This window comes from Berghia stephanieae, chromosome 14, assembly GCF_034508935.2.
Source record: "Berghia stephanieae isolate SIO BIC M18660-M18661 chromosome 14, UCSD_Bste_1.3, whole genome shotgun sequence".
In the NCBI taxonomy this organism is placed as follows: domain Eukaryota; kingdom Metazoa; phylum Mollusca; class Gastropoda; order Nudibranchia; family Aeolidiidae; genus Berghia; species Berghia stephanieae.
Genome location: NC_088373.1, coordinates 26781512 through 26796511, shown reverse-complemented (window position 1 = coordinate 26796511; position 15000 = coordinate 26781512). Strand labels below are relative to the sequence as shown.

At 36.5% G+C, this 15000-nt stretch overlaps 1 protein-coding gene across 4 annotated transcripts in view; it reads left to right on the top strand.

The window, feature by feature from the left end:
* The window catches only part of LOC144960032 (uncharacterized), a 70660-nt gene that overhangs the window by 49450 nt on the left and 6210 nt on the right, over window positions 1-15000 (top strand). For 3 of the 4 annotated variants that reach the window (XM_078892980.1, XM_078892977.1, XM_078892978.1), the window contains exons 5-9: window positions 1650-1881; window positions 6692-6910; window positions 8616-8696; window positions 11849-12166; window positions 13828-14127. In XM_078892980.1, coding sequence (XP_078749106.1) covers window positions 1650-1881; window positions 6692-6910; window positions 8616-8696; window positions 11849-12166; window positions 13828-14127 — 1150 coding nt within the window. The remainder of the gene's footprint in view (window positions 1-1649; window positions 1882-6691; window positions 6911-8615; window positions 8697-11848; window positions 12167-13827; window positions 14128-15000) is intronic. The other variant, XM_078892979.1, reaches the window with a different exon arrangement.

The following is a 15000-nucleotide window of genomic DNA, read 5'->3' as shown; positions in this document are numbered from 1 at the left end:
TTATTATTATTATTATTATTATTATTATTATTATTATTATTATTATTATTATTATTATTATTATTATTATTATTATTATTATTTTATTATTTATTATTATTATTATTATATTATTATTATTATTATTATTATTATTATTATTATTATTATTATTATTATATATTATTATTATCATTATTATTATTATTATTATTATTATTATTATTATTATTATTATTATTATCATTATTATTATTATTGTTATTATTATTTTTTTTGTCATTATTATTATCATTATCATGATTATTATTATTATTATTATTATTATTATTATTATTATTATTTTATTATTATTATTATTATTATTATTATCATTATTATCTTTACTCGACATAAACTAACTTCTGACATTTACAGTAACTTTAACATAAAAATCACGTTCTGGTACCTGGTTTACAGCGACCTAATACCATTTTGAAACGTTTGATCACACATGTTGTCAAGAGATCCATACAACGCCAAAGGCATGCAGGCAAGATTTTAAAGGCGAGGTCGAGAGACGCATGCGCACAACCAACATGACGTTCTCTCTCTAATAACTTTTCTCCCGGTGACGTCACAGACTATGGGTGACGTCCAATCAAGGGACGCTACTCTTCCGCTAATCTCATTCCCTATTGTGGCACCCCTTTGACACCTGATTACGACATCCGTTGTGAAACATCTGACAGGATCATCTGCGCACTAAAAACAGCCATTGGTATTGGCTCTTCCTTCAAATAAGGCAAAAGCCATGACTTAATTACAAAAACCCATATCTGAATTGGAGAAAAAAAAAACCCACAATGTACGAATTGGCACAATGTCCGAATTGACATACCAGAACCTAACGTAAAATATCACAAATTTAATTTTTATCATTACATCTATGAAATGATCGTGTACTTCTACCTCATTGGTTTACGAGCTCAATGACATTTTTATAATAAAACTGGTTTGGTTCTATCATTTTTGAGTAGTTTTTTCCCAAATCTTCCCGTACCTCCAACCACCTGATACAAACTTTCAAAAAGGACTCTTAAATTAAGCGTGCTCTACATCTCGTAACTAAAAAGTATCTCGTTCAAATTTAAATAGTATCGCCTGAGACTTAACTAATAATATCGAGATAATAAATCACGGAGCTTCATCACTATACAATGTCAAGTAGGTTACCATGTGATTCGGGTATCGATGGTTGAGTTGCCGTCAATGTTAATAGTCTGTTAACGAGAATTGAATGAGACGTAATCACCTAACTGAATATATCAAGTTCCATAAAAGCCCTGTCAGATTTAAGAGCGAGAAGATGTCAACCGATCTTGTTACGCATCATCTGCAATTTTTTTAAAATTCTGTTTTTATTGCTCTCGGCGTTTCCTGTCTTTGTATTTCAGTTTTGGGCCTCTATGTTGGTTTTGAGCTAGCCATTTAATTTTCTTAGCTCACGGCGACGGCTGTGTAAGGACTAGCCAGAAAAGTTACCAACACTTAATGATGTCTCAAAATGTTTGTTATGATATATATTGTTTATATAAATAATGTTATATTCAATCACAGTGCTGAAACAATACAAAGAAATCTTCAATAACTGTTTGTTTACTAGAATATGACAACTTCCTCTTTTACAGACATGGACATCAGTGACATCGGGTTATATAAACTCCAAGAAAAAGACGGATGAAGGTCATGCCCCACCCCGTACTGTTTACTACAACTACGAATGTGAATTGGATCTACCAATCAATCAGCTTAATGGTGCTGGGAACTATGAATTTAGATTTAAAGCATACATGGATTTGACAGATCTAGGATGGGATGACTTAATGACAAAGACAGTCGGTCCTACAGGCTTGAATCTGGGTATGTAGTGAATAGTAGCAATAGTTATTGACGAAAAGGTAATAAACACGTTATGTCAGACAGACGTTGAGTCTAGGGAAATTTGCTTTTAATAATGTTACTATTACTTGATATTATATTACTATTATTATTATTATTATTATCATCATCATCATCATCATCATCATCATCATCATCATCATCATCATCATCATCATCATCATCATCAACATCGTCATTATTTTTCTACTAGACAAGAATATTAAAACAAAACATTTTGTTCTCTTTACGGTACAGAAATATTCCTGGTTTACTTTATCTTTGGTTTAATCGCCAAGCCTAGTACAGATGCTCAAGTTTTATTGTGTCCTTGTGTACTAAAACTTAAACAGTTAAATATTTACTACCGGGCGTATGATCATTCAAACGTTAATTTTATCGTAATCGTTTTGCTAAAGGACAAGTCAAAGACTTACCATAATACCATTCGTGTCTATTTCAACGTCATCTCTGTTCGCCGTAGTACTGCGAATAGTAAACAGCGTCCGTATTCGTTATTCGCAGTAGAAGGAGTAGATATTCATTCCTTTCAGTTTGGCATTTGCAGTAGTATTGCAAAGTGGGGTTCTTCTGTATTTGCAGTTGTAGCCTTAGTATCTAGAGCTTTATTGTATAGAGGTTTGGTGAGAAAATACAAATAAACTACATTATTATTATTATTATTATTATTATTATTATTATTATTATTATTATTATTATTATTATTATTATTATTATTATTATTATTGTTATTATTATTATCATTATTATTATTATTATTATTATGATTATTATTATTATTATTATTATTATTATTATTATTTTGTTTTTAATTATTATTTTTTAAAATTCATTTTCTAAAATTATTACTATTACGATTATTTTGCGTTTCGTTGACGATGACGATGTGTCTGTTTTTGTGTAGTGGTGGTGGTGTTGACGGTGTGGTTGTGATTGTAGTGGTGGTGGTTATGATGTAATAGCTGTAGTGATGATGACTATAATGATAATGATGATGATGTAATGTTGGTGGCGGTTGGTGTATTTTTGATAACGATGTGGTAGCTGTGGTAATGGTAGTAATATGATGATGTGATGGTTGCGGTTGTAGTAGTGGCGGTGGTAGCAATGATGACGAGGAGGAGGAGGAGGAGGAGGATGTAAATGTGGTGGTTGTTATGGACTTATACATCGGTTTACGCTAGGAAAGACTTGCTCCCCTTTGTTTTTAGCTAATTGGCTTTAATTGCATCTTAATTAGTTTTTATTCATTAAACCCATTGTTTACAAATATCAGAGTGGCATATCCTAGAGAAGGATGCACTCTTTGTTCCTAACGTTCCATAGTTGAGATATATTATACTGTTCTTCTACGTGAAATGTTGTTGCGATATATTTGTATATACTCTAACTTATACTCAGTAATAAATTGATCCCTCGCATTTAATCACTTAAAGATTCCTATTCGAGTGATTTCACAATATTAATCTGGTGTCCCGTCGAAAACACAACATTGGCGTCGAGGATTTTTCACCTTTATCCTGCGCATCCCTCTATTTGGGCGTTTCGTTATGTCACTCGAAAATCAACATACCACGGATGAAAACCTACCAGCCCAGAAAACCGAACAGCCGCCCATGACGTGGTAAGAAGCCTTCACGCCACAGCTCGTGGTCACTGAGGTCAACTTTTACGTCACGGAAGTAAACAAAACGGTACGTCGTCTTCATACAACCAAGCAGTCGGACGCTTGGGTGAGTAATTATAATTATATTTCATCAATAATTTAATAGCCTTCGCTCGCGTCGCACCTTCGTACCATTAATGTACATAATATAGTCGTTTTAGCACAACTGCCATCATGTCAAATAAAGAGCTCATCACCCTATTACAACAACAGATGGAACAACAACAAGAGCAACTCGTTGAACTTTGTCGCATTCGACCCTGCCTCAGAGATGTGGAGCGACTACTGGCAACGTTTTAATACATTTTTAACTGATCACTCCGTACCTGATGAGAAGAAAGCAGACGTTTTCCTTGTCAGCCAATCGCTGGTTGTTTACAAAATACTGACTAGCACATGGCGAGTCAAAGAACACCAAGGCGACAACCGGACTCAGTCTTGTAGGAATTGAAGGAGCAGTACCACCCTCGACCAATTTTTGTCAGAGAACGTTATAAATTTTTGAAGGGCCTCCAGGGAAAACCAGGTGAAACTTTTCAGGAATTGGCAGCTAGAATTCGCCACAGCGCTGTCACATGCGATTTCCCATCTATTGAAATCCCCTGGATGAAGCCATGCGTACTTGTTTTATGTGCGCAGTCAACAACACAGCTGTTCTTGAAGCGCTATTCAAGCACAATGAGGACGAGCTTTCATTTAACAAAACCATGAAGGTCGCCATGGAGATAGAAGATACTTCAAGAGTGGCTAACGAGACTGCATTAACTGTTGGACCTTAGATCCATAAAATTAAGCCTCAAAGAAAACAGACTCCGATAATTCAGCAAGGCAATCAAAACAAACAGCGTATCAAACGTTCGAATGAAAGACAGACAGAGCCCGACAACGGAGTTTGACAATAAAAATTAAACCTGCTCAAAACAGATCTGCAAATTCAAACAGCCGACTATCGTTTCTGACAGAAAACAGGACAGATCGAGAGAGCCTGTAGACGTAAAAAGAGAATGTCGGGTTCGCCTAACTTCAACACAATTCGTCGCAAGTCACGGGTCAATTTCGTTTATGTGGCACCGCTTATGTTGGGAAACACTAGTCGTGGTAGCGTATGGCTACACTTCCGAATTCATTTCGTCAACCCAGCTTCGAAAGTCTTCCTCCACAACGACTGTATCCAATCATGGCATTGTTTTCGAAATAGATATTGAGACAGGTGGAAATTTCATCCCAGCTAAGACATGGGAGAGGATGGGCAAACCACAACTCTCTAATGTCAACATTGAGTGAGTGATTCCACAAAATTGATCTGGTGTCTTCGTCGAAAACATAACAGTGGTGGTTGCTATAGTTTTTGATAACAATGTGGAGGTTGCTGTGGTAGTAGTAGTAGTAGTAGTAGTAGTAGTAGTAGTAGTAGTAGTAGTAGTAGTAGTAGTAGGAGGAGGAGTAGTAGTAGTAGTAGTAGTAGTAGTAGTAGTAGTAGTAGTAGTAGTAGTAGTAGTAGTAGTAGTAGTAGTAATGATGGTGGTGCTTGTAGCTTAGTAGAGGTAGTTTATTGATAGTAAATTCTATTATTTACAGGAGATATGAGCAATTAGCAACGGCGAGTGTGTGTTTGTGTGTGTGTGTGTGTGTGTGTATGAGAGAGAGAGACAGAGAGAGAGAGAGAGAGAGAGACAGAGAGAGAGAGAGAGAGATATTCCTGGAACTTTATAAAATATATTTTACTTTAAATAATACAATGAACGGGGACGGAAGTAATCTGACAGATAATCTAATAGATTTCAAAATATGAACGATTGATCAAGTCGTAGAGGTGGGGACGGGGAAATTTTCATGGATTGGATTGTGGTAACAAAATCAAAACAAAACACAATCTTGTCAAGTTTTAGACTTGAAGGAAAAGTTGAAACGTTCAAAATCTCAATTCTCATTCACACAAAATGTTTCAATCATCGCTCCTTTTCTTTCCTTCTCAAACTAACACACTCGTTCAACTTCAAGCAACACGGCATTTTGAACAGAAAATAGTGTTGTGATCAGTGAGGGGACAAAGACTAATTAATTTTCAGAGACGGTAGAGCGCTTCTACTACTGCGAATAGTGATTACGCCGTGGAATAAGCACTTCGTTATTTCAATAATGACTTAAAATTATTGTCCTTTTCTTTTCTGGTCGCTCCAAAGCTTGATACAGCCTTTTATGTTTCATTGAAAACGCAGTTTTATGGCCCATGTGAAATACAAGTGACGCAAGATTTTAATTTATTTTTTTACATCATTGGCATTTTTACTTTTTTTATTATTATTTTTGGATATATTTGAAAGTTGATTCTTGCATTTCGACGATGAAAAATCATGGCTTTCGTCAAAACTGATCATTGTTTGTATATACCATGTACATAACTTTTAAGTTGTTACTGTTTGGGTGGCATGTTTTGTACTTTTCTTTTTCATCACGTTCTACTTCAAATCCATCCTGAAGTGGAATATATAATACACATATCTTTTGTTTCATTTCTTTCTTATTCTACGTAAAGACAATGAATTATAAATAAGCCTTCCATCACCCATAACGATACCTCGATAAGATTGTAGATTTGCTTCGGGATTGTTTATAAATACTTCTCCAGAAGTTTATCTAATTTTGGTTCATGGAATAATAAAATAAAGTTGCCCAAACAGTCGATTATTTAATTGATAAAGAATAAACTTGACAAAAAGTATACAAGTGGTCAATATTTATTTCTATTTCACCTTCATATCAATTGGACAATTAGAACGTCTGAGGGAGAGGGAGACCAAAAAGAAGATGGTCATAAGAATGCATAAATAAGCCAGTGACTGAATGTGGAAAGATGGCGCTGGACAGATGCTTTTTTTCGGTTGGCAATTGCGGAGGCCACGTCCAGAAGGAATAAGCAATGGTGATGATGATGGTTAATAGCAAAATAGATGAAAACCGAGTTGATTATATAATTTGCACGACTTGTCTGCATGGTTAACTTTGCTTTTCGGAGGCATTTGTTGAACACGCCGTCAATGAGTTATTTTTCTCTTTTTTAAATCATGCAATGCTATTGACTAAAATTTACATCTCATCCCCCAGTGTCACCAGAAGTAGAATTAATAAATTGTCCTAATGATGGAGAGTCAACCCAAGATTACATTAAAGAAGGGGACACAACTAGGACATGTCAATGTCATCTTAAGAATTCAGGAAAACCTCCAGGTGTACCACAGTGGCTGAATTCTGATAATAATCTTGTTGGAAATGCAATCAACAATGGAAACACCTTATCTCTGCCTGTCATCTATAATCCTAATTGTGAGTAATCAATATAGTATATGGTGTATGAGACAAAGTAATTCAATATCTATACAGTATGAATATTTCATTTACATGTTTTAATAACAAATATTGGTGTTTTATCAAATCGAATGAATTTAATGCCTTAACCCTTTCTCATCATAATGTATAAAATTCTCCTATGTTTCACTTGATTATAAACACAAACATAATCGTCGTTTTGGACAAGAATGCAATCATAGTGATGTGATTCGGGTATTTCTAAGATTATAGTAAACTTTAAAATATATTTTGATTCGCCTGTGTTTCTCATGAAATCAATGAAGACAAACCATTACCCAATTGATATTAATGGACTCTTAAATAACTACACGTAGTTGATATCAATACAACAGTCACGGTATAATAACCAGCTCCATATCTGACAAAATTATCAAGTACTTAACCAATGTGGGTTCTTTTGTGGAGACATCCAGCATCAGGATTGATGGAGAGACAGAAAACTTGTTTCGTGTTTAGGGATGGTAGAATTATGACTTTATGATTTTTAATAGTAAAGTTCTCCTTTTAACTATTTAAGTATTAGCTTTTTTTCTTTTGTTATTTCGATTAGTTGTTGTTTGATTGTGTGTGTGTGTGTGTGTGTGTGTGTGTGTGTTTGTATTTGAGATGTAGGATACAAAACATACCCAATTCAACAAATATAAAAGTATTATAGTTTTCCATTTTTTATATTTACATCATATGTAATAATTGTGTAATGATTTACTGAAAAACCTTTCTGGTATATCAATGGTTTGATCTTATATGATATCTTGTCACTGGAGAATATACAACAAGGATAAGGTTTATAGACAATATATATGCATGGTTATCTGATAGCCGTTGCACTGTGACGTAGATTGATAATTGAAAGCGTTAGAAATACAGTCTATATGAAAGGGCTAATATGTTAATTATACTTCTAAAATATCTGACAAAATTGTTAGCACTAATGCCTGGATATGAATCGATTCAGTTCGTCTCTGTTGGACACATGGGAAATCGATTCCATATATGTGCTGCTTAATGAAAGGATATTAAAGTATATTTAAGTCATAGGACATACTTGGTGTGAACAATAGAAATGCCTTCACTTGTGAAAGTATTTTACCCAATATATGTAGTTTAATACGCAAAATAGAAATAATAGACATGTGTATGAAACGTTGTCAGACAAATCAAGGGAAAAAATACATCCCTCAAATGGGGATCGAACCTTAGACCTCCCGATTACTGGTCAGTGGTGCTACCATAACACCACAGAGGTTCCCGATAGTTGGGACAATTGGAGAAATTTGAGTAGCTCTTTTTTATTTTTGAAAATCTAAAATTGAGAAATTAGGGAGGAAACTCTGGTATATCACCGATTAGACCTGCTAATCATGAGGTCTTGGGTTCGATCCCCAGTCAAGGCAGATGAGTTTTTTTTGGGATGCTTCTTTTTCTTGTATTTTACATCCTTGCTTTGTCTTACGATATTTCATACGCACTTGTTCAGATCTTTATCTCATACTGGTGTCTGCTCAAAACTTGATATATTACAAAAATTATTGCCTATATGTGTCGCATAATTGCACAGTGACGTCTATCCACGCTTTAATTTTTAAATAAAATGTTTATGCTGGGTATAACAATAATATAAAATAATATTCATGTTACCTCTTTGTTCATCCATCTAAAGACAAGAGTCCAAGCTACACATGTGGAGGATATTCTAATCTAGGAGCTGGAAATTCTGTCACATTTACTCCAAAATTTGCCTGTAAGTTTGATTTGTCAATTTTCACTTGTTTTCGGGTTTTTATGAAGAAAATATAGTATTGTAACCACCCTAGAGATATTTCAATGACATTTGAGTTTCCAAAAACAACCATGGAAGAATTGTTTTTCTCATTCAGAGAATGGATCGTATTAAGATCAATAAGCAGCTTTAACTGTTGAAGGGAAAATGCCGACATATCATATCATACCTTAGTGGAGAGTTTCAGTGTCTATCATTTCACGTTAGTACATAAATGTATTAGAGCTCAAAACCGCCTGGATTTCCAATTTCCACGTATTCATGTCGTCATTATTGCGGCACTGCTGAATACCAAAATCTACCGAAATCCACAGAAATCAACTGAAATCCTCTCCAGTGGGGAGTAAACCAGTGACTATGGGAGGTAGGCACCAGTGGGGATTGAATCAGTGTCTATGGGAGGTGGCACCTGTGGGGGTGAACCAGAGACTATTGGTGGTGAGAACCAGTGGGGTGTGAACCAGCGACTATGGGAGGTGGGCACCAGTGGGGAGTGAATCGAAGACTATTGGAGGTGGGTACCAGTGGGGATTGAAGGGGAGAATTAGAATTGGACACAATTGGGGAGTGAACCCGGGACTAAGGGAGGTTGATTTCAGTGAGTTATGAACATGGGAGTATAGGAGGTTGACTCAATGTGGGCTGAACCCGGATATATGGCATGTTGACACCAATTGAGAGTGATCCCGAAACTACCGGAGGTTGACACCATTGGGAGGTGATCCTGGGACTGTAGGAGCTGGATACCAGCGGGGGTTGAACCCGGGACTAGGGGAGGTGGACACAAGTGAGGAATAAACCCGGAACTGTGAGAGGTGGAAACTAGTGAGGATTGAACCAGAGAGTGTCGGAGGTGGAACCAGTGGGGGTGATCCCAAAACTACGGGAGGTAGGTATCAGTGGAGATTAAATCAGAGACTATTGGAGGTTTGCACTAGTGGGGAATTAAATTTGGACTATGGGAAGTGGATAACAGTAGGGAGTGAACCCGAGAGTCTGGGAAGTGGACACAATTGGGGAGGGAATCGGGGATTATGGGAGGTTGAAATCAAGGGGAATGAACATGCGATTATGGCAGGTGGATACCAGTAGGGAGAAACCCCAAAATTATGGGAGAAAGAGACAAATGGGGATCGAATCTGGGACTGTGGGAAGTGTACACCAGTGAGGATTGAACCCGGGAGAATGGGAGTTTGATATCAGTGGAGAATGAACCTTTGACTGTGGGAGGTTGACATAAACCCGAGACAAAGGGAGGTTGAAATCAATGGGGAATGAACCAGGGAGAGAGGTTAACATAATTGATGGGGTAGGGGTGGGGACTGAACTCGAAGGTAGACACCAATGGAGAGTGGACCCAAGGCTAAGTAAGAAGATAGGTTGTGGAGAGTAAACATGAGACTATCTGAGGTTCACACAAATGGGAAATGTACACATGAGATACCGATGGTGAATAAACCGGAGACTGGACTGTGAGATATGGATTACTGAGTAGTAAAGTCAAGGCTGGAGCAAAGGACACCCAGTGGAGGGTAACTACGAGACTACGTGGGGTGGTCACAAGTCGTTAGTTTATCTGGGAGGTGGACACCAGTGGGGATTGAACCCGGAACTCGAGGAAGTGGTCATATGTGGGGAGTACTCCTGAGACTATAGAAGATGGACAACGTTGGGGAGCGAACCCGAGACAGACATGTGGAAACCACTGGAGAGTTAGTGAATGCGGGTCTATCTGAGGTGGGCACAAGTGGGGAGCGAACCTGGTACCAGGGGAAATGAAAACAAGTGGAGGGCGAATACCTTGGACTGTGAGATGTGGACATTGCTGGGGAGTGAACCTGTGGATAAGAAAGAGGACACCCAGTAGAGAGTAAATCCAAGACTAACTGGAGTGGACACCAGTTTGGAGTGAACCTGAGACAATATGTCTACGTTCTGTAATCTACCTCCCATAGTATCTGGTTCATTCTCCACCTGGTGCCCAACTCTCCGAGTCCCGGATTCAATCCCCACTGCCAGGTATGCATTGCTTTTTGACCGGATTTGTTTTCTAAGGAGACAAACGGAAAGTTAAATTACCCAAATCTTTATAGGTGCCTCTGTTTAGTTTCTAACTGTCTTTTCTTTGATTGATTCTGAATTCCTTTATGATTAGTAGCAAGTTGTTTCTACTGACTTGATTGTCAAATGCAATGTTAAGTTAAAAGTATTATTTGGGTACAACAATGTCCATGAAAGTTATGAGAATGGAAATGTATTTTAATATGGACACCGATGGGATAAATTATATATTTTGTTGATATTTGCTATAGATTGGTAAAATTGTTTAGCGTCAGCACTTTCTTGGGTTGTCGCTATTGAGTGATCACCGCAAAGTGTAATGAATGCATTTACTTAATTTACTTACGCTTTTAGCATGATAAAAGTTTAGGTCAACGCACTTATGTAACCTACTGTTGATGGTTAGCTTCGAAAAAAATAATAATAATGAATACTTATTAAAGATATACCAAGAAAAAAATGTCTTAGTTGTCATTGGCGTGGCATGCTTACAGAATAGGGTGGTGCGAGAATCAGAATAAAGTGACTTAAAACATTCTATTTTTGTAAATCCGAAAGAAAGGAAAAGAAAATAAAGCCAAGATTCACTCAAATATGTCAGAGGCGGTATTTAGAATTTGTCAATTGTATTGTTTTGTAAGAAAATGCTGTTATCTATTTTTAAACGATGGATGCGGTACCAGGCACCAAATCAACCAATATAACCACGCCTCTGCTTAGGGTGTATCTGGTAAGAAATTGTTAAGATCACACAAGCATCTTCCGCTGGCAGCAGAGTGAGCAGTAGAGTTGAATATTTTCTTAAGTACGAAATAACATGCTAACAATATGCTGAAACCCAGAGCCTTCTTTTTTTTTGTAAGGGTGCTTCCTTTTCCTGAATATTTTACTCCCCAACATTCACTCAAACAGTTCTCCCACAGAATTGATAATTGTATAGCATTATTGTCTTTTCCATTACTTCCTTTTATGTGGTGATGTCTATGTGTAACTCCTACTGCATACTTATAACATTTTAAATTACATTAAAAACTAATCTTTCAAATTGACAGATGGTCCAAGTCAATTAATTGTGAGCCTGCATGACAACAAAGAACCTGCCACCATGAATAGATGTGAATCTACATCTTTATTCGACATGTACTGTGACGTGGCCAATGCCAATGTAAATCCCAGACCTACAATGACAGTTACAGCAAGTGACAAAAGTGTCATTACACCAGGAGAACAAACTAACCAAGGAGGAAATTACAGATACAAGTACAAAGTAGTCCCAGAGAAAGGAGGAGTTCTTACCATTACGTGTAAGGCAACCAATGTCATCTTTGATGACCTGAATACAGAGGAAAGTAAGAGTGTTACAGTGAAAGGTGAGGTAGTAACTTATCTCATAATTTGTCGAAACTTGTCTATAAGCATTTCAATCTTTCCAAATTTGACTTGACTTTTTTAAACTGTTCTTTTCTCTTTGTGTTTTCTGTCCCTGGTTACCGACCAATAACATGAACCAATTCTCATGTGAACTTTACAATCAAGAGGCAATAAGACGAATAAGAGGCAATAATTTTATGAATTAAGTAGACAAATGGATATGTTATTGATTTATTTATTTTTTTAGATATAGTTTTGTATAGCTCTTCGCGTTGAACAAGCTTCGCTTCCTCTGTGATTATATTATACAGACGCGTCTGAGTGTAATGAACAATTGAAATACCTAGACATAGATCTATTGTGTACAATCAAAAGATTGTCATCAAAAGACACAGACGTTTCGTTGGATTCCATTATTACTTTTGCTTCGGTGGTGGATTTCATGATCCAGCCTATTTCTTACCTAAAGAGCATTGATGATAAACAACAAATCGGTATACGGGTAGTAGCTTACTATGGACTGTAGAACGGGGAAACTTACACAACTTTCTATATCTGAGTTTAAAATTTAATAAATGAAAACGTCAAACCACAATTATTCTTTCTCTACTTCAAACTCTGTGTTTTTGTTATTAATGTCAATACCTGAAATAAATGTTGAACCTTATTGGAAACAATGTGTTTAAAACTGAAAAAGAATTAAAACTCTAAATTGGGGTTACATTGTACAAGATTAAATCTGCCCTCTAAAACACATTTAATCCAGTCATATTGAAAAGGGAATGTAGGGAAAATGAAAGATGATAATATAAAGTTGATATTAGTAAACTATGAACACTTAACATCGTTCAACAACAAAAATCATTTCATAATGTGTAGGTTGAGTTGTTATTGGCGATCTTCGTTGTTCCCAAACAAAGGTTCAGGAAATGATTATTCTTCATGCTCAACGGTGTCATGAAGCTGAGGGTTTTTAGAAGTAGGTTTGATGGTGGGAAAGTGGACGTACTGACAGAAACATTCAAAAGTTCTTAACCAGAAATGGACTTGCCAGGCTCCACATTGAGAAGCTTTCTACACTTCATGCTACCTGTTCGTAGCTTGTCATTGTTTATATTTGCGTCCCTATCTCTTATTCCGGTGTGTTTATTATTGATTAGAATTGTTTTGTGGTGATATGCTGTTTATGTGTCTGAGTATAGTGTGTGGTATATACATGTTATGTATGTGATTTTGTGTTGTGGAATATGGTTTCGTGAAATAGGAGGGAGGGGCAGCGGTAGATAAAAATAGTACTAATTCTACTTAAAATTAATGATGATGTTGATGATGATGATGATGATGATGATGATGATGATGATGATGATGATGATGATGATGATGATGATGATGATAATAATAATAATAATAATGATAGTAATAAGGATAAATATGATAACATACACACACAGAGACAATGAAAACACACTGCGGCATGTCGCCACATAATATTAACAAACACACCGGGACAAGAAATAGTAATGCAAATATAAACAACGACGAACTAGGAATTTATCGTCAGCCGAGTTAGATGCCCTAAATAATCCTTCACATAATATTATGACAATGAGAATTGGATCTAATGTTTTGCTTGATTTAGATCAAACACTTATTTCCATAGAACCACCATCTTCTCTGCCTGTAATGACTGTCAACAATGGCCAACCTGTACCAAATGGCGGTGTTGTAACTGTTACTAGTGGTGATAATGTCGTGGTCAAGTGTCAAGTCTATGGAGGTTATCCAGGGGTCAACAAGGTCACCATGACATGTGCTGGTAAAGAAAATGTCAACAATGGAGAAACCGCTACACAGAATATACGAGTGGGGAAGGAAGATAACAACAAAGAATGTGTGTGTCAGGCTGATCATGTGACCGGATGCTATGATAAAATGTCTGAGTTAACCCTGAACGTACAATGTAAGAGAATTATAAAATGGAAGTCAAATGTTTGGTATTAGAATAGACCAATGATGACCTCTTTATTGTTTGTAGCATAACATTGGCTATCAATTCCCCTATATTGTTAGTAGTAAAATACATTTTAATATTTTATGTTTGATGATTTCAAATAATAATCCTTTTTTTTTTTTTTTGCCTTGCAATATGCCCTTTTAAATCTCGCCTTACCGTTGACTGTTTTGTTTTCTTTCTTTTTTTTTAACCAGGCTATTCAAGTAGTGAACTACCAATATTAGTCGGTGAAGGAACAATTCCGGGCATGGAATCAAACTTGCTGATTTTACGCAAAGCTTTTTTACAATATTTACGTCAATTTGCCACTTCGAAGTGTAGCTGCAAAGCGAGGGCCGGGTGACCCGCTTTAGAAAAGAAATAGATGTGCATTTCACACCCAATGCCTCATTTCCAGGTGCATCGATTGCCGCATAAACCTGTCTAACGGAAAATATTGCATTTGGCCTCTCGTGCATTATTGTGTCGATAACAACACTTTCCAGTTGTGCTCCCTGTTTCCACCCGAGTTTGTTATGGGCTGGGACGGAGTCCTATGCGGTATAACCTGGTTAGGGAAGAGGGGGTCCACTTCCTTTAAGTATGCAGGAACCAGATCCCGCGAGTGGTACAAGATCTTCTCCTCATCCATTTACCTCACACCCATTCTGTATCGTGGTGTCTTTTATGTCCTATTCTCTCTTATTGAGAGCCCACCTTCACCAGCCATGGCTAGCGGGTATTCTAGACCCATAAGACTGGAAAGTCACTTGTTTAGGACAAACCCAAATTTAATCCTGATCCTCCAAAGGATTTTTATTTATCTCAATGAATACTGCA